Source organism: Vombatus ursinus, unplaced genomic scaffold (genome assembly GCF_900497805.2).
Source record: "Vombatus ursinus unplaced genomic scaffold, bare-nosed wombat genome assembly UNPS02014942.1, whole genome shotgun sequence".
NCBI classification, from domain to species: Eukaryota; Metazoa; Chordata; class Mammalia; order Diprotodontia; family Vombatidae; genus Vombatus; species Vombatus ursinus.
In genome coordinates, this window is record NW_020954720.1 from 4,498,181 (window position 1) to 4,516,676 (window position 18,496).

General features: G+C 40.0%; 1 protein-coding gene across 2 annotated transcripts in view; it reads right to left on the reverse strand.

Moving 5' to 3' along the window:
- SLAIN1 (SLAIN motif family member 1) overlaps positions 1-16,250 on the reverse strand; it is an 82,621-nt gene extending 66,371 nt beyond the window's left edge. Inside the window, exons 1-2 of one of the 2 annotated variants that reach the window (XM_027844519.1) lie at positions 15,880-16,207; positions 15,309-15,792 (exon numbers count right to left, since the gene is read on the reverse strand). In XM_027844519.1, the coding sequence (XP_027700320.1) occupies positions 15,309-15,792; positions 15,880-16,069 (674 nt within the window). In that variant the 5' untranslated portion in view covers positions 16,070-16,207. Of the gene's footprint in view, positions 1-15,308 lie in introns of both variants that reach the window. The other variant, XM_027844520.1, reaches the window with a different exon arrangement.
- Positions 16,251-18,496: the final 2,246 nt, after the last annotated feature.

Here is an 18,496-nt window from a genome sequence, read left to right on the forward strand (position 1 = left end):
TTATTGAGTATTAATATTTATTAATAATAAAAAACTCTCATGCTGGAATTTATGAAAATCTGTCACATCACAATGCTCCACCAGCACCCCTAGGGAATGATTACATATACCAGTCTTAGTAAACAACATATAAAACATGAATAACATAATTAACCTTTTCTTGAGGACTCAAGAAATCAGCTTTCTCATACTATATAATACAGCTACAGAAACAGAAGGCATGAGGCAAAGGACTGAAGGGATATCGCTTTCAATAGCTATGTTGGAATTTTCTTTCTGAAAAGATCTACTAGGTTACTTTTTGTTTTATGTCATTCTCTCATAGAGAACAATTAAAGGATATTTATCACCCACAGGGGTGGGGAACCTGCAGACTTGAGAGGCCACATGTGGCTCTCTAGGTCCTCAAGTGCAGCCCTTTGACTGAATCTAAAGGCCTCAAGGCTACAGGTTCCCCACCCCCTGCCTAGGGTTTATCAAGCTATACTGTGGGTATGGTTTTCCAAAATAAACTAACACATTCATAACCAAAACAGTCTTTCCCTGCAGTCTTTTTCCCCCTGGCTCTCCAGAAAGTTATCATTTCACTGACTGCTATTACCAATGTCTTGTGACCTGTCAAAAGTTATCAAGACATCTATTTTACTCATGCATCACTAACAAAACCATACTTCCTTGTCAACCTCAAAGCACTCTTCCATTTCAGCTATATTAAGCTGGCTAACAGGATGTGAAGGAGAAGCTGAGCAACAAAGATGAATAAGACAGGCTTATCAGGCTGATCTCACAGAGCTCAGTCTAGTGAGGGAGAAAAGTATACAAACAACTATAAGGAAGCAGCCCTCTTCGACATTTCTATGGCAGCTGACTCTGTCAACAATTTCTTGATACTTAAATGCCTCCTGTGGCTTCTATGATAAGAGCTTTCTCCTGGTTCTTCCACCTCACTGACACTCCTGCTCCTTAACTTCTTTATGTTAGAGGCATAGTCATTCATTCAGCAAGTTTAGCCTCTGTTATGTCCTAGGTACCTGGATAGAGAAACAAGGAAAGGCTGTCTCCCCTTAGGAGACCTGGAGACGCTACAGGAGAAACAAAGTATAGATAGAGAACAGAAAGGAATCTCAGACACTATCTGGTCCCACTTTCTCATTTTATAGATGAAGAAACCAAGGCCAGGGTACATCAAAGTGACTTTTCTAAGGTCATAATAAAATAGTAAGCAAGAAGCTAGACTGGAATAAATGCCAGTTGGCCGAATGAATGACTGACTAGATCCCAGGTCCTCTGGCTCAAGAGTAGGTGCTCTTTCCATTGAACTACACTGCCTACTGTATTTAGATAAGTCAATACAAAATATGGGGAAAGTAAATGCAAAAATCCCAAAGTAATTTGGGAGTAAAGAGAGGACTGGTAGAGGATGCACTTGAGCTGAGCCTTAAAGGAAATTTGGTATTCTAAAAGGAGGTGATGAGAAAGCTCACTCTAAACACCAGGGCCAGCTTTTGCAAAGGCAGGAAAGATAGACGTCATACACGGGAAACAGTAAATGGGACAGTCTGGCTTGAATGCAGCGCTCAAAGCAGGGTGGATAGGATAATGTAAAATTGTTCCTGAAAGACACGGAGACAGATTGTAAAGGGCTTTAAATACCAAACAGAGGAGTCTATATCATGTACTAGAGGCAACAAGGAGCTATAAGGAATGACTTAAGCAAGGGAGTGACTTCCTCCAGTTCTTTTCAATAACACATGAGTAGGAATGAAGGAGGCAGATGGTGGAAGAATGAGAGAGGCTCACAAACTAGAAGCTTATTCATGAGATCACTGGGGAAAACCATGAAAGAAACAATGTCATTTTCTCTTAATCCTGTTTCAACCTTCTCCCCTCTTCCACAGAGTGGCAAATAAGAGAGAAGAGGATGCTTAGAGTAACACAATCCTCAGACCATCCACAAGTATCCATTTAGCAATGTGTACCATTTATGTAGAGTCAATGGAAGTTTTCAGGAAGAACTAAATAAATTAACCACTCCCATACTAAATCTTACCACAAGTGAAAGCAAAAGAATACATTAAGAAGTTTCAGCTAAATGGCATAACCAAAAGCTTTAAAATTCTCCTGGGAAAGGTGAATTGGTAAAGCAGCTTTCATCATTGCCTGGAAGCAACAAGAAACATTTCACTGTCATCATACTGTCATCAGTAATAGAAATTACTGTCATCAGTAATAGAAATCATAAACAAAATACTATGAAAACAGTATCATAGGATAACAGAGTTGGAAAGGACTTCAAAAGCCACCTACACCAATTCCCTCATTTATGAGGGAAAAACTGAGGCCCAGGAAGATTAAGCAACTTGACATAGTGCCTAGCAATTAGTAGGCAATAATGGTTATTTCCTTCCTTCCAAAGGTCATACAGGTAGTAAAAGTGAAAGGTAGGATTTGAACCAATGTCCTTTGACTAAAGAACCAGTGTTTTTTTCCCTTTCACCACTGATATGCCAACAGCTGTTACAGGTTAAGAAATCATAGGAAGAAAATGGCATGATCCCCCAAATTAAATTATATACAACTCAATACTCTGTATCTTCAATACAAAGGTGGGGCAGAGGGGAGAATAGAGAAAACTGTTTGAAAAATACAGTCCTAGATCAAAAACTGGGATACTAAGTTTGTAGACTACTCAGAAACCTCAAAACTATGCATCACAGTTTTTTTTTCCAAGAACAGGGTCAGAGGGTGCTGTGGTATCATAAACAGAAACACTAACAAAAAGAAAAATTGATTACATCTGACAAAGGAAGAAATAATTGGATACTAACATGAAAATCACTTAAGAATCAGCTATTTTCTGATAGATCATAGACTGGTTAGAGCAAAAACAAACCAAAAAAAAAAAGATTGTAATCCCATCAGATTGTAAACTCCTTGAAGGCAGAGAATGCTTTTTGCCCCTTTCTGCCTCCCTAGTAACTAGCACAATGCCTGGAACGTAGTAGGCACCTAATAAATGTTTATTGATTGAAATTAAAAGACTGGTTTAAAATGAAAAGACACCACATGCAATTAGCTCCAACCAGACCTATTTAAAGTCGAGGCTATTGACTACAAAAAACTGGGAAACAGAAAAAAAAAAACAATGATTATCTCAGTTTCTTAGAGAAGTTTAATACAAAACAAGAAAGACTGAAAGGAATCTAAAAACCAGCTAAGCTGGCCAACCAAACCTCCTTGCCAAGCCAGGAGACATGGTAGCCAAATGTAACACCAGTTTACAACACAAACTCACTGGCAAAACCTCATGGAAGATGAGCAGTATCACCTCACAAAACAAGTGTGAAGAGAACTCAAGTGTAGAAAAGTTGGCATGAAAGTCATCTAAGCCAGATCCTCCTAGGATATTTGTAGAAAGAACAGAAAGGAGAATAACTAATAGATGTGAAATAGAACACATCTGCCATTGTTTCAAGAGTAGTCTTTACTGGACACTGACAAATTAGATTTCAAGACTTGGACCTCAGCGACCACCTAATCCAATGGTACTTGAATAAAAAAATTCCTGCTAACATACCCCGCAAGTGGGCATCCAAACTCCACTTGAAGATATCCAGTGGGAGGGGAAACACCCCCCAGACTCTTAATACAGCCCAGTTCACTCGTGCATAGCTGTAATTATTGAGTAAAGGTTTTCCTGATTTTGAGCTTAAATCTGCCTCTTTATAACTTCTAACCATTGTCCCTACTTCTGACCAAATCTAATCCCTCTTTCACATGACAGGCCTTCAAATACTTAAACACAGATATCTTATTGTCCTTGAGCCTTTTCTTCTTCAGGCTATACATACTAGTTCCTTCAATTAATCTTTAACCAAGATATATTCAAAAGCTCTTCATGTTCCAGCTCCTTCCTCTCAAGCTCATCAAATGTCCCTCCTAAGCCAACTTATCATGAAATAATCAGAAATTACATGAACAAAACTACAATATACTTTTTGTAGAAATAAAGGCAGACATTCAGAGAGATACTCAATGGATATAAAAATACAATAAATTTAGTGCCACACCAAATTATCTAGTGTTACTTTATAGAACTAGACAAAACAACAACATTCAAGTGGAAAAAATTCAAGAATCTCAGAGGGAAAAATTTTGAAGAAAAAGAGTAGGAATGAACTACTCTCAGATCACTACTTTAGAGTCTAGTATGAGGTCTGGTAATGCCCAAACCCATGTGATATTGATTCAAAGATAGAAAAGTCTACTATCAATTGGACAGACTACTAAGCAAAACCCAGAAGCAATCAAACATAGTAGTCTAATACACAACAAATGCAATAATACCAGCTTATTGGAGTAAGTTCTCCCTATTAAACAAAAACTGCTAGGACAACTAGGAAAAAAATTCTGGCAAAAATTAAGTTTAAACCAACACTTTACCCCACATACCACAACAAACTAAAAATGGATACATGATCTAAATATAATAAATATAAACGGTCATATCATAAAAAAGATGAAAAGAGATACTTTGCACACTTGTGGCAAGGAGAATTCTTTTTTTATTAGACAATTGGGGTTAAGAGACTTGCCCAGGGTCACATAGCTAGTAAGGAGAATTCTTAATTAACCAGAAACACAAACAATTTTATAAGGCAAAATAGACATTTTTCACTACATATAATTGAAAGGCTTTTGAAAGAACAAAGTCAATGCAACTAGAATTAGAAGAAAAAGAGCTAATTGGGTAACCTTTGCAGCAAATTTCTTTGCCAGAGACCTGATATCCAAGATATATGGGGGAACTGATACAAATATATAAGAACAAGAACCATCCTCCTAATGAATAAATGGTAAAAGAATAAGACCTATAGGCTTTCAAAAGAAGAAATGCAAGCAATCAAAAACTCCAAATCATTAACAAGATACATGCAAATTGAAACAATTATGATGTTTTACCTTATACCATCAGGTGGGCAAGGATGACATATAAAGACAAAAATCATAAATATTGAAAAGGATGTGGGAAGATAGCCACACTAATGAACTATCAGTAAAATTGTGATCTGGAAAACAATTTGAAATTGGACCAAAAAAAGTCACTAAACAATATTTTCCCTTTGACCAAGAAATACCATTTCTGGGCATGTACTCCAAGGAGATCAAAGACAGTAGGAAATATCTTCTATACAAAGATATATATAGTGGCTTTTTTTTGGTAATGGTAATGAATGGAAGGGAAATCAGGTGTCCATAAACTGTATGAATAGTTGGTTAAATTGAATGAAGGTAATGGAATAATATTGTGCCACGAGAAATGATGAATACAAAGAATTCAGAGAAACTTGGGAGGACTTGTAGAAACTGATACAGAGCAAAGTAAAGTACAACCAAGAAAACAATTTCTATACAATGACCATGAAAATATAAAGGAAGATAACATTGAAAGAAATCTAATAATAGCAATAACTGATGACTTGAGAGAAACTGATGGTGAAGCACATCTCCTGCCAATGGGTAGGTATGGTGGTTAATTTTGGAATGAGGCAAACATTTTTTGATGTGTCCAATGGCTTGAATTGTTTTGCTTCACTATACTTATTTTTAAAAGGAAAGGCTTCATGCCACACTTTTATAATGATTTTCTGTACAAATTATACACACATGTGAGCACACATACGCATGCACATTGGTGAAATTCTTGTGCTACACATCAATCTATTATTGAAACAATTCCCATCTTTCCTCATCAGAATTGTTTCCCCTGATGTCTTCCTATTTTAATTCTAGAGTGATTCCCATTGTTGCTGAGCTAATTTCCCTGTGAGATCTTTCATAGCTTTACTCTGAAACCTATAAAGTCTTGTCCCCCCAAAATTTAGGGTATATATCAGCATATGCTTGGCTTTTCTTTTATTCTACATCAGAAATTCCAAGAGGAAATATTAACTATCCCTGGAAGGTTTCTGTCATTTCCACACTAGTGGTTGGTTAGAGTCGATTCCTACACTTTTTGAAGTATGGAATTTTCCTTAAGGCAAGTAAAGAGCTATTAGATGTTTTGTTTTTGGTAAAATGAATGCAGCCAGATATGTCTAGATAATTGAAGTCTCCTATTTTTATTATTATAAAAATATAATATCATTTCTCCACCATGCCCCAGAAAGTTCATTATCGGGAAAACCTCATCATCCTGCAAGATCCCATTAGCATTAGGACTCCACTCCGTCACTACCATCTCCCTTCTAATTGGAGGGTAGAGTCACAAACTCTAAAATCTCTATTTAAGGAGGGAGCTGAGTTCATGTATTTAATTTCTCACCTACCTACACTACTCTGGAACTTTTCTGACTTCTCCACCATTCCCCCATATTGAGTATTTATTCCTCTTCCCTTTCACCTTCCTTTTGCTTGTGGTCTTCCTCCATTATATTGTAAGCTCCTCGAGGACAGGCATGTCTTTCTTTTTTCATATTTGTATACATAGTGCCTAGCACATAAGTATTTAATAAATGTTTATTGACTTGATGAATAACAATATACCTCTGTGATAGGCTTTTAATGTGCTCTGAATGTATTTCCTCTTTCTCTCCAAGTGATCTGACAGGGCAACCATCATTTTTAGATTAAAAACAACAAGAGGCATTTAAATAGTGGGCATTTATAAACTGTTTCAAAGTACGCAATATGTAGTTTAAATACATTATTTAATTTAAGCCTCATAATAGTCATATAGATTAGGTACTGCATGTATTGTTATCCCCATTTCATAGACAAGGAAAGTGAGCTTTTGTAAATGTTAGAGTCAGAATTTGAAACCAAGTGTTTTTGATTCAAAGTTCAGTATCTATTCATTATGCAACTCTTCCTCACAGTAACAAATATACTATGTTAGAAAACTAGAATGATACCTAAAGATGGAAGTTGAGAAGAACTCTTAGACCTATAACAAAACATAGTGAAGAAATCTGTGATCAAAATAATATTAAAAAGCACCCATAGATCAATTTTTCAAGACATAGAAAAGTGGGGAAGATTTCAAAAGAATGGCAAAAATAAGCCTGCTTTTGATTTTTAAGATGAAAAAAATCAGCAACTATCTACTCATGTCTTTTACATCTCTATAAAATTTTTGCAAGTAGTCTACAAATGAAAACAAGAAGGATATATGTAAGCTTTTGAAGATTTCTTTTTATAGAGCTAGCCACATCTTAAAGCAAAAAAAAAAGTGACAAAAGTAGAGAGAATATAAAATCCATTATTCCTATTGTTTTCTGGTTTCAAAACATAATTTTATTTTTAATTTTTGAAACAATGTAGAAATTGTTAAATTATAGTACACTAATTTAGTGGAATGTATTTTGCAATAAAAACAAGTATCTAAGGAAATCTGGGTAGACCTTTATGAAATAATGAAAAGTTTAAAAAGTATAACTAGAAGAGTAGAGCATTCTAACCATGAACATGTGAGGAAAAGCAAATGAGAATGAATGGGCAAAGAATTCTAAGGAAGATTTAGAGGAAATGATTAAAATAGTGTTGATATTTCATAAATTGAAATTAATTAAAATACAAAGTTACTAGGACAGTGGAGTTATTTGTATTGATATTCAGTCTTAAATTTCTAATAAGACACATTAAAAATTACTTTTACTCAGTATAAAAAAATAATTTGAAAGGCTCCTCTCCATCAAGCTATATCTGTTTTCCAAGTTAAAAGTACATAAAAGTCTATGACATGTGACCAGAAATATCTTTTTTTTTCCAATGATACTATGAGTATCAAAAATCAAGTCCCATAAAAGAAAGGACATATCCTCACCTAAGGCATTAGTACACAGAGGAAGTCCTAAGTAAAGAGCAAATCAAAGAAGGATTCATTGAAGCAGAAGGGTTCTTTCAAGGGTTCCTATATATGCATGACATTGTCATTACTACTTCTAGCCTCAGAACATTACAGGCCATCTTCAATGAAATTCATGGCCAAAGAGATCAGACTAACCATTTACAGCAGAAAAACCAGAGTGTATGTGTGTGTGTGTGTGTGTGTGTGTGTGTGTGTCCATAATAATATGTATTAGAATATACATATTTATTCCAAATTAAGATATACAATTGAGCAGATAGACTGTTAGTTATTCCATCTCTGTAGGTGTATATATATACACAGACATACATATATACACACACATACATATATATGCACACATACATCATATATATATGCACACATACATATATATATATACACACATACACACCACTATGTATGTTATTGAAAAAGTACAAATTCATATACATACCCATACATAAAATAAGGAACAAGTATTTCAGCTGATTAAAGATAGACCTACAGATGACTAGAATGGGCTGAACAGCACTTGAGAAACTATCTATACAAGGCTTTCTATAACCCCAAACTGCTCAGCAACCAAAATTTCTTTTGTTTTGTTTTTTAACGTCAAAGTTTTCCCAATGATAATGGAACAACATGCTCTCAGAAGAATGAAAATTTCAAGTCACCAAAGGATGGTGGAATAGTACATTACCAATGATGATCTGATATGAGTTCTATCATCAACAACATGTATAACTGGGAAAGGAGGTGGACAAGTCAAGTAGTAAGAGTGAAGAATAACATACAGCCTGGGTATTCTATTGGTATCCACAAAATATTAATAGGACCCAGGTACACTCCTTTTGAACTCCTTCGGACTCTTATCCCCTAATAACCTCATCATACTGAAAGATCAAATCAACCTTCGTACTCATACTTCATCAGTACTCTTTGGACCTCTGACTGAAGGCAGAACCACGAGCCTCAAAACTTCCATTTAATATAAGGAGTGGGGCTCAGGACTACCAACTCTTCATTTCCACCCAGCTGTACTCTTTTCGTACTTCTTTGCATTCCTCCATCATGCCCACCACCCCTTTCAGCCTCCTTTTGTGTATTTTCTTCCCTTGTTATATTGTAAATTCCTTGAGGTCAGGGACTGTTTTTTTTCCCCACATTTGTATTGTTAGTGCTTAACCTGACATATAGTAGGTACTTAATAAATGTTTACTGGCTGACTGACCATAGGACACACACCAATAATCCTTGCTACTCGAGAGGTTGAGGCTAAAGGATATCTTGAGCTCAGGAGCTCTAAACTACAGGGGCTAAGGTAATAGGGTACCTACAGTTAGTCTGTGTTAATATGGAAAGCCCTTGAAAACAAGGGCCACCGGGTTGCTTAAGAAGGGGTGAACCAATCCAGATCAGAAAATGAAATAGGTCAAAGCTCCCATGCCAATCAAAGTGAACCTGGGTTGCACATAGCCCAGACACTTCTAGCCTGGGCTAGATAGGATGAGAGATGGGACAGGCAGGCAAGCAGAGACAGGCCAAGCAGACAGACAAGCCAGACAGATAGTAATGTACCTTTGGACTCCATCATTCCCCCTAGTAATTTCATCACTAGGAAAACTCATCAGGATAAGAAGGTATTAAAAAGTTACAACTTAAACTAATGGAAGGAGTACCCAAAGATGAGATCATGGATGTAACCCAACACAGGAAATATTTCTGAGCATCTATTCCATACAAAGGGTGATTGTACAAAGTTACTGATGAAGATTCAAAATTTCAACATGACACTTGTGGAGCTTAGAGTCTAGCGGATTACGAAGTACTAAATATTATTCCATATGTATTAAGTTAAGAATGACTAATTTTAGGGGGCAGTTAGATGGTGCAGTGGATAGAACATCATCCCTGGATTCAGGAAGACCCAAGTTCAAATTTGGCCTCAGACAGTTGACACTTACTAGCTGTGTGACCCTGGGCAAGTCACTTCACCCCATTGTCTCACCTAAAAAAAAAGACTAATTTGTATTAACCCCACAATTTAAAACTTTACATCACTATCTGAAGTTCCATCAAAAGACTATATATAATTTTCTGGAACTAAAATCTATCAAGGAATATGAATTATCAGTTATGTCTATCTTTGTTGCCATAAGGTCCTTCATAAGTAAAAGAAAAAGATCCTAGTAAATGACTAGTAAAATATCACATATAAGTTTGCTGACATGTACTGATTTTTTCTTACCCTCTATAATTATTCCAAAGTCAAAAGCTAATGCTGTTCAAGGTGAGTAGCTATTCTTTAGTCTTCTGTGACCAAGGTGTTCCTAAAATAAGTATTAAACATTCCATTCAAATGTTAAGTTCAACTACCAAAAAGTATTTTATGAAGTGTCACCATCACTTCCTAAGACACCAAAGAGCAGCATAGTTCAATTAATTAAGTTAAAATTGTAATAGCAAATATGTATATATGTACATACATATGAATTTATATAAATTAATGCCATCTCATTTTTAAATAAAAACACGAAAGATAAACTCAACATCTTAAGGACGTTGGCCCTTCAAATCATGATACAAAATCCTAGAAACGGTTTCTGCAGTATCTGTCAGGATGATAAAGAGGAGACAATCTCAAAATGCTTGGGAAACATTTCTTCTTCCTTGTTAGAAAAATGAAATTTTCTTGCTAGTAATATGTTAACATCAAATTGGCAACCTCCCCCCCCAAAAAATTAAAAAAACCTCTCAGATAAGTGACAAGTGTTATTCAAGTCAGCTTGTTCTTAACATAACAGGTTTTAAAATTGTAATATGAAAGCTATTCCAAAAGGCTTCGTTCAGCCTCTCTTCCCAAATGCCTACCAACATGCTCAGCAGTCCTTCCCAATCTGCCTTTGACCTTTCTACCTTTTATCTAATGACTTGCTTCTTTCTTTACAGCCAAACTTTTCCCAAAAGTTGCCTATACCTCAACTTCCTCACTACCCTATTTCAATTCAACTTCTCATAGTCTTATTTGCACCTCCACCACACTATTGAAACTTTAATGTCTCTAGTGTCATCTTAACTGCTAAATCAAATGTCCCTTCCATTCTGAGATTATCCAACTTGATCTCTATATAACATTAGATGACCACTTGCTAAAATGGCTCTTAACTTTATGTCATTGATCCTGTTAGTAGTCTAGTGATGCTTATGGATTGCTTCTCAAGGTGCTGGGCCTGAAGTCAGGAAAACTCAAGTTCAAATCCAGCCTCAGATATTTACTAGCTGTGTGACCCTGGAGAAGTCACTTAACCCCATTTGCCTCCAGTTCCTCACCTGTAAAATGAGCTGGAGAAGGAAATGGCAAACCACTCCAGTATCTTTGCCAAGAAAACCCCAAATGGGGTCACCAAGAGTCAGACACAACTGAAAACAAATGAACAACATCAAAAAACAAAACAAAACATATAAGATCACAAAGGAAACCATTTATAATGAAATAAGATGTATTTTTTTTTCTCATCCAAGTTCACCTACTTCTGGATACTCTTGGCTTAAGGGACATCAGTCTATTGAAACTCTACCTTTCTAGCCTTTCTGTGTCTACACTGGCTACTTGTCCTCTTCCTAACACCTTTAAGATGCATGTGCCACACAATTCTTTCGTCATATTTTATTTTCTTCCCTACATTCTCCCTCTTGGCAATCTCATTCATTCTTAGAGCTCTAAGATTACTTTCAGATTTTCATCTACAGCCCTACTACCTCTCCCAGCCTCTAGAATTGTAACCCCAAATGTCTGCTGGACATCTCCACCTGCATGTGCTGCCAACACCTTCAACTCAATACGTCAAAAACCTAGTCAAGGGTGGGGAACCTGCGGCCTAGAGGCCACATGTGGCCCTCTAGGTCCTCAAGTGCTGCCCTATTCAGTCAAAGGGCCCCTGTGCTAGGTTATTGTCTTTTCCCAAAAAAAGCGTGGACCTAATTATTTCACTATTTCTATCAGTGGCACTACCTTCCACTCAGTCTTCCATGATCAAAAGTCAGTATTATCTCTGACTCTTCCATCTCCCTCACCTTTCAGATAACAGTATAATTCTTTGCAACATCTCATATTCTCTCCCTCTATTCCCATCCTCATACACCCTAATATATTATCCCTAATTACCTAAACTAATGCATTAGCTTCTTAAATTATATTCCCACATCCATTTGGCCACCTCCCCATATAGCCTTCACTTCCAAAGTAGTCTTCCTTATGTGTGGATCCCATTGTCTAACTGCCCTCCTCAAAATTCTCACGATATATATGACTGCACAACTCCTGGGTCTGCAAGATGAGACCAGAGTAGATAAACTCTTCTTTAAAGAAGAAAATTCTGTAGTTTCAGAGAGCATAAAGGAAATATTAGCAGGTAAGTACTGTATTTGGGTTGGGAGAATTGAAATAGTTCCATTTCACTATCAGAATAAAATTGGAAAAGGTCATAAGCATGGAAATATCTGACTTAAACAGCAGCAAAACAAGACCAAATGGATTTCCCAATTAATGCTAATAAGATGTCTGGGAGTCTGTCATCCAGGCCCTCCACAATCTGGCACTATGCTATCCTTTCAGAGCTATTTCACACTAGTCCCCTCTATGTAATCTCTGTTTCAAATTGGACTAGTTGCCTGTACACCCCCTGCTGCTTTCCTGTCTCCATGCCACTGCTCACTATGCATGCCCTCTTTACCAGGCCTTTCCACCTACAGCTGTTGAATTCCTACCCAGCCTTTAAAGCCCAATTCAAATACCACCTCTTCAATAAGGAGTCTAATGCTTCCTCTGGCAAAGGGTCCTGAACTTGCAGAGGTCTACTTTTTAATTTTAATTTAGATAACTATACCTCAATATAATTAGTTTCCTTTGTAATCCTATGTATTTTATGCATTTAAAAGAATCCGCAGGATTTACCAGACTGCCAAAAGGGTCCATACCCTCTCCCCAAAAAAAAAAAAAAAAAAGGTTAAGAACTCTACCTTTCATAGAGACTTTCTTCTTGTGAACAGTTCCATACACACACACACATATATATATACATATTATATAATATATTATATATATATATTATATATATGTAAAAATCCTATTATAAGCTCCATGAGGGCAGGGTTTCTAATCCTAATATTATCCTAACCCCCATTACTCCATCTAGCATAGTGTTCTCTACATAAGTTACATTATGGAATCAAAAAAAAAATCACTAAAATTAGCTAATTATCTTATATTTTTTTTAAAAAAATCTCATCTAAATATCTACACCCTCATTACTTCATAAAATACAGTAATAGTTTATTTAATGTAATTGAAATCACTAAAATTAGCTAAGGATCATTAAAAACACAGCTATGTCACTGATTTAGAACTTACAAGACAGATAGCATTTTAATCTTTGGGGGGAAAGATTTAAATCAGAACGCTTAGAGTATATTTGGTGTTTTATGAACTGAACCACATGCACAGGTATCAAATGGAGAAGTTCTGGACACTTGTGAATATTTTAAGCTTTCATACACTTAAGGCTTAGTACCAAAGTGATTTATCCTTCTTTATGTAATCTGGGGCTATCACACAAAAGGACAGAAAGAAAGAAGCCTACAGGATAGTAGTTAGGAAAAGAAAAGAGGAATCACTTGAGTGTCTTTTAGGGGCAGGCAATAGAAGCAGCTGCTTAAAGAGACAAAAGTGTCCCTTTCTAAAAATGCACATTTTTAGTGCCACAAATTCTGTGCACCATAGAATGTGCAATTGGGGGGGGGGGGAAAGGGTTTCCTGTCACTGTCAAGTTTTGAGTTTCAGAGAAGAAACAAATATTTTAGTGGACAGTTAACACACCAGGTGTTACAATTTTAAACCTTGCCTAGGGCAGACAAATACTTTGTCAAAGGAGACTCTGCCCTACTTAGTCTCTTCCCCTAGATTAGGGCTGGTGAGCTTTCTCCTTATTATTATTACTTTCTCTTTCACTGAATTTAAAAAATGCAATCTATGCAATAAACCTGTGAAAATAGGGAAAGAATCAAGACTTATCTTGAAAAACACGAGGTTAACAAATTCAAAGGTATAACCAGTGACCAAAATCAGTTTTCATTCCCCTCTTATTTAGGCAAGACTGCTGTTAATTTTTTCTAGGTGAATATGTCACAACCTCCCTGGGTCACATTTTGATGAGGAAAATGAGGGAGTTGAACTAGATGTGTTCTGAGGTCCCTTTCAGCTCTAGAACCAGGACCCCATTTAAGCTGTAGCTTGATGGCTTTGGTCATCAGTTGAGAATCCACTAATTAGACTACCCAGAACTTTAATTAAGAGCCTTTTGCAAAAGGGTATCCCTGTTGGAAAGGATACTCTTCCAGGAGTAAGCAGTACTGGAATGACAAGGCAAAGAGGTGAAGAGTTTCCAACTGAATTTAAAAGTAAAAAAAAAAAAAACTAAGTCCACAGCTCCTTGAGCAAATGTCCACCGAGCACACACATGCTTAGGACTCCCTAGTTATGTCCACATTTCTGACATCCATAACTGAGGAGAAAGCCAGTGAAGTCAGCACATTTTGCAAGGCAAGTCAGAATTTCAAAAGGAGATCTTGCAAGAATAAAATATCAATGGAAATGCAGCACCTGAAAATGTATGACTGCACCAATCCAGGTCTCTCAGATCGAGGCAAAAAGATAAACTGTTCCTCAAATAGGAAAAATCATTCCCTTCAAAGGAGCAAAAAGGGAATATTAGCAGGCAAATAGTACATAGGAGTGGAGGACGGGAGAGAATCCAGATAATAGAATGATTCCGTTTCCCTAATGGAAAAAGGTAATAGTGACGGAAAAGCAGATTTAAACAGCAGCAAAACAAGATCATATGGATTTTCCGGTTAATGCTAATAAGAAGTATGGGATCCATCAACTGTATCAAAAGGAGGATTAAAAGGCAAGTGGGTGTAGATGGTCAGTTCATCGCTTAGACTCTTCAGCAGGAAGTATAGCAGCAAAAAGGGAGGAGAGGGGAGGTCCAGCGATTCAGGAAAAGAACCTCCTTTCCCTCAAGGGAATGAAAACTAATCGCCCCCGCTCAAGGAGAGCCAGGATCCCTGGAGTGACACAAGCTGTTTGCACCTGTCACTGCCACCATTTCCTGTATCAGAGGGGAGGAGGCGACAAAGTTGCCTTCAAGGTCTCAGAAGAAGGGAGGGAGGATGGAGCTGAGAAGGAAGGGCAAGGCCGGGGTGTGGGAGGGGCACATTTCAAGCCCTCAGCCTCCCACAGGACATGTAGGACCCCAGGGACCAGGATCCTTACAGATAACCCCTTCCCTCGAGGCCAGGGCAACTGGACACGCTCCAGGGACCCAGGGCTATGAGATGAGCACAAGGGCTGGAATAATTAAAGGAGGGAGAAAGACTGGGAAAGGTTCGACAATACCATGTATACTCGTCCTCCAGCTGGCTGCAGAATCCATTCTCCAGGTCCAGCAGCTCCACCTCATCCAGCAGGGTCGGAGCGGGTGAGGTGGGGGCCGACGTCCCCAGTGGAGACGAGCCCCCAGGCTCCTGCCCCCCACCACTTCCCCCTCCCCCTCCGCCTTCTCCGGGCCCGGGGAAGCCGGCGGGGGATGGTTTGAAGTAGACGAAGGAGGGTTCGGGTTGGGCCAGGCTGCACAGGAGGGTCGGGGCCGGGCTGGGCAGGCAGTAGGTCCCCGGGAATGCTGGGCTGCCGCTGCCGCTGCTACCGCTGCTGCCGCTGTCCCCGCTGCTCAGTGCCAGAGCCAATCCCCCCGCGGCGCCCGTGGCCGGGGAGCTCAGGGGGCTTCCAGCGGCGGGCGGGACGGTCACGGTCATAGCCACGGCCGGCGGGGACAGCGGCGGCGGGAGCAGCAGCAGGTGCGAGCCGGGGGAGGCGGTGGCCGCTGAGGGGTGGGCGGAGGAGGTCAAGGAGGAGGCTGAGGCTGAGCAGGAGGAGGAGGAGGAGGAGGCGGCGGCGGCCGCGGCAGCGCTGGCCGCCCGGCTCCGCAGCTGCTCGTTCTGCTTCTCCAGCTTGCGCACCAGCTCCTGCAGCTTCTTCACCTCCAGCTCCGCGTTCACCACGCTCCCGGAGCCGGCTCCGGGGCCGCCCCCGCCGGGGGAGCACTTCACCTGCTCCGCCATCATCTGCGGCGCGGGCGGCTTCAGCAGAGCCGCCTCCATCCTCCGCTCCCGGACCCTGGAACCGAGGCCGGGGCCACCGTCCCCACGAGCTGGGACTGCCGCTGCCGCTGCCGCTGCCGTTCCTCCCTTCCTCCCGCCTGCCCGAGCCCGGCGGCCAGCACTGCGGGTGCAGAGAGCGAGCCCCCTGAGAGCATCAGCCACCTGCCCCGGCCTCGTCCGGCCGAGCGAACGCGAGCCAGCGATCGAGCGGCGGGCAGCCACCAAGTTCTTCTGCACATGCTCACTGGAGCCCCCTCCGGTCCCACAGGGCTTTCAAGAGCAGGGCTCCGCGGCTCCGGGTTTTTGCGGGGGCCGGGTGAGGGTGGGGGGCGTGGCGTGGCGTGGGAGCGGTTGGGGGATGCGCTTTGATGAGAGGGAACTGTGAACTGTGAAAGGGCGGTGCCGGATCCCCGGCTCGTGGTCTTGATGGGAGAACGGAAACCAGCAGTCGAGAACCTCTGCCCAGGTGCCTAATTAAGGGAGTGGTTTTCGCAGACTGTGAAAAGTTTTCCTTCCTCTCATTCATCCCCAGCCATTGACCCAGCTTGTGTGGTGGGCGCACATTGTTTCCTAAGTGCTAGGGGAGGAGATGTGAAAGTACCTTAGTAGGCAACAGTGCCTGCTGTTAGAAAGCTAATGTACCGGGAGACCAAACACCCAGGCTCTAGGTGGGCTGTGGGCTTATTCACCACCCATTGCTAAGAAAAATCTATAGTTGTGAATATCAGTGTTAGTTCACAGTCACACAAATACAGGGCGCGCACACTATACTGATTCGAAAAGCAGTGAGGCATTGCAACACATACACAAAGTGTAGGAGGACTTAAATGCAATTCACGCTCAAGGCAAGACATCACCTCATGACGTCATTGGTCCCCTTCCAAAAGGAAGGATGAACAACAACAACAATGATTTGAGAAGCTTTTCTTAGAATCAAATTTGCTTGGTGGAAAGGATCTAAAAGGTCATACAGGAAAGGAATCACCACTGTAACACACTGCAATGTGCCCAACAAAGAGTTAACAAATCAGCGTGAGTATAGCCGTGAAGAGGGAAACCACCATTGCACTTTGAGAGAGTACTGAGAGAATCTCTCCTGCGTCAATCTTAAATTTGTCTCTTTTGCATCTTCCACACTTTGCTTCCGGTTCTTCCCACTGGAACCAAACAGAACAAGTCTATCTCCTTCACACAACAACCCTTCAAATACTTGAATTCAGTCATCATCTGCCACCCTTTCCCAGTCTTCTCTTTTCCAATCTAAACATCCCCACTTCCTTCAATGGAAGTTTTCTTTTTCACTATTTTTTCTATTGACTATATTTTCATAGGAAGGTGGTAGAGGGAGGTGAGGTTATGGAACCTAGGCCTAGCTTTTCTTTACTTTTCTTTTTTTTGAAACTTATTTTTTTTACTTGTTAGCCCTTGTGACAAATACTATTTCTAGGCCTTTCTGGGCCACATTGATGGGGTGGTGAGACCTGTACCCCAAAAAGCCCTAAGACCATGTCTTAGTAACCCAGCCCCACCCCTACAAATTCTCTCCTTCTTACAGATACAGACAGGGATGACCCTATAATTCCTCCTTTAAAAGCTATCAGTGCAGATTGCTGGCCCAAGGACTCTACCCCAAGGTGCCTGCCCAAGGACTCTGTCTCTGATGCCTTTCCAAGGTCCATGTCTCTGGCAATTAAACAAAACAAAACAAAAAACAAAACAAAACAACTGTCTTTCCTCCCTTAATGTCTGGTATCAACAGAGTTATCTCTGCAGACTCCCTGCATTTTACCATCCATAGATTATAGCCACCTGCTCCCAAAGACACCTGGATCCCTGATATATCCCTGGAAGTCCCTAAAGTACCTATTGAGCATCCTTGGTATTCCTTTCCATTGTCCCTTTTCCATATAAGCCCCCCCCAACTATCTTCACTATCTTGAAGGTTCCCTTAGAAACCTTGCCTGTTTCTATTGGTGTCATAATAAACTTTTGCCACTTGACTAAGAGAAAGCTTGAGTGTGTGAATTCATTCCAGGGGATACCACCATGGCATTCTCCGGGTCCTAGCACCCCAAACCTCATCAACACTAGGCCAGGTGGGACCTTCCCTCCATCTTCAGCAAATGTGGGAAAAGGCCTATCTACGAGATACAAGGCAACTTTGAGGTCATCACCTTCTTATTTTACCTAGGAGATATCTGAGGACCCAGGAGGCTGGACAGTAGACAACACTTGAGCAGGGAAGAGGGAAGGCCTGATAGAATCAGGAGGGGATAATGAAGGGAAACTTCAATGAAGGAAATAGCATTTTTGTTGAGTTGAGGCGGGAACAAGTAGGAATCCAAGAGGAGTCTAACAGATCCATAGGATAGGTGAGATCTTGGACAAGAGGACACACACACACACACACACACACACAGGGAAGGA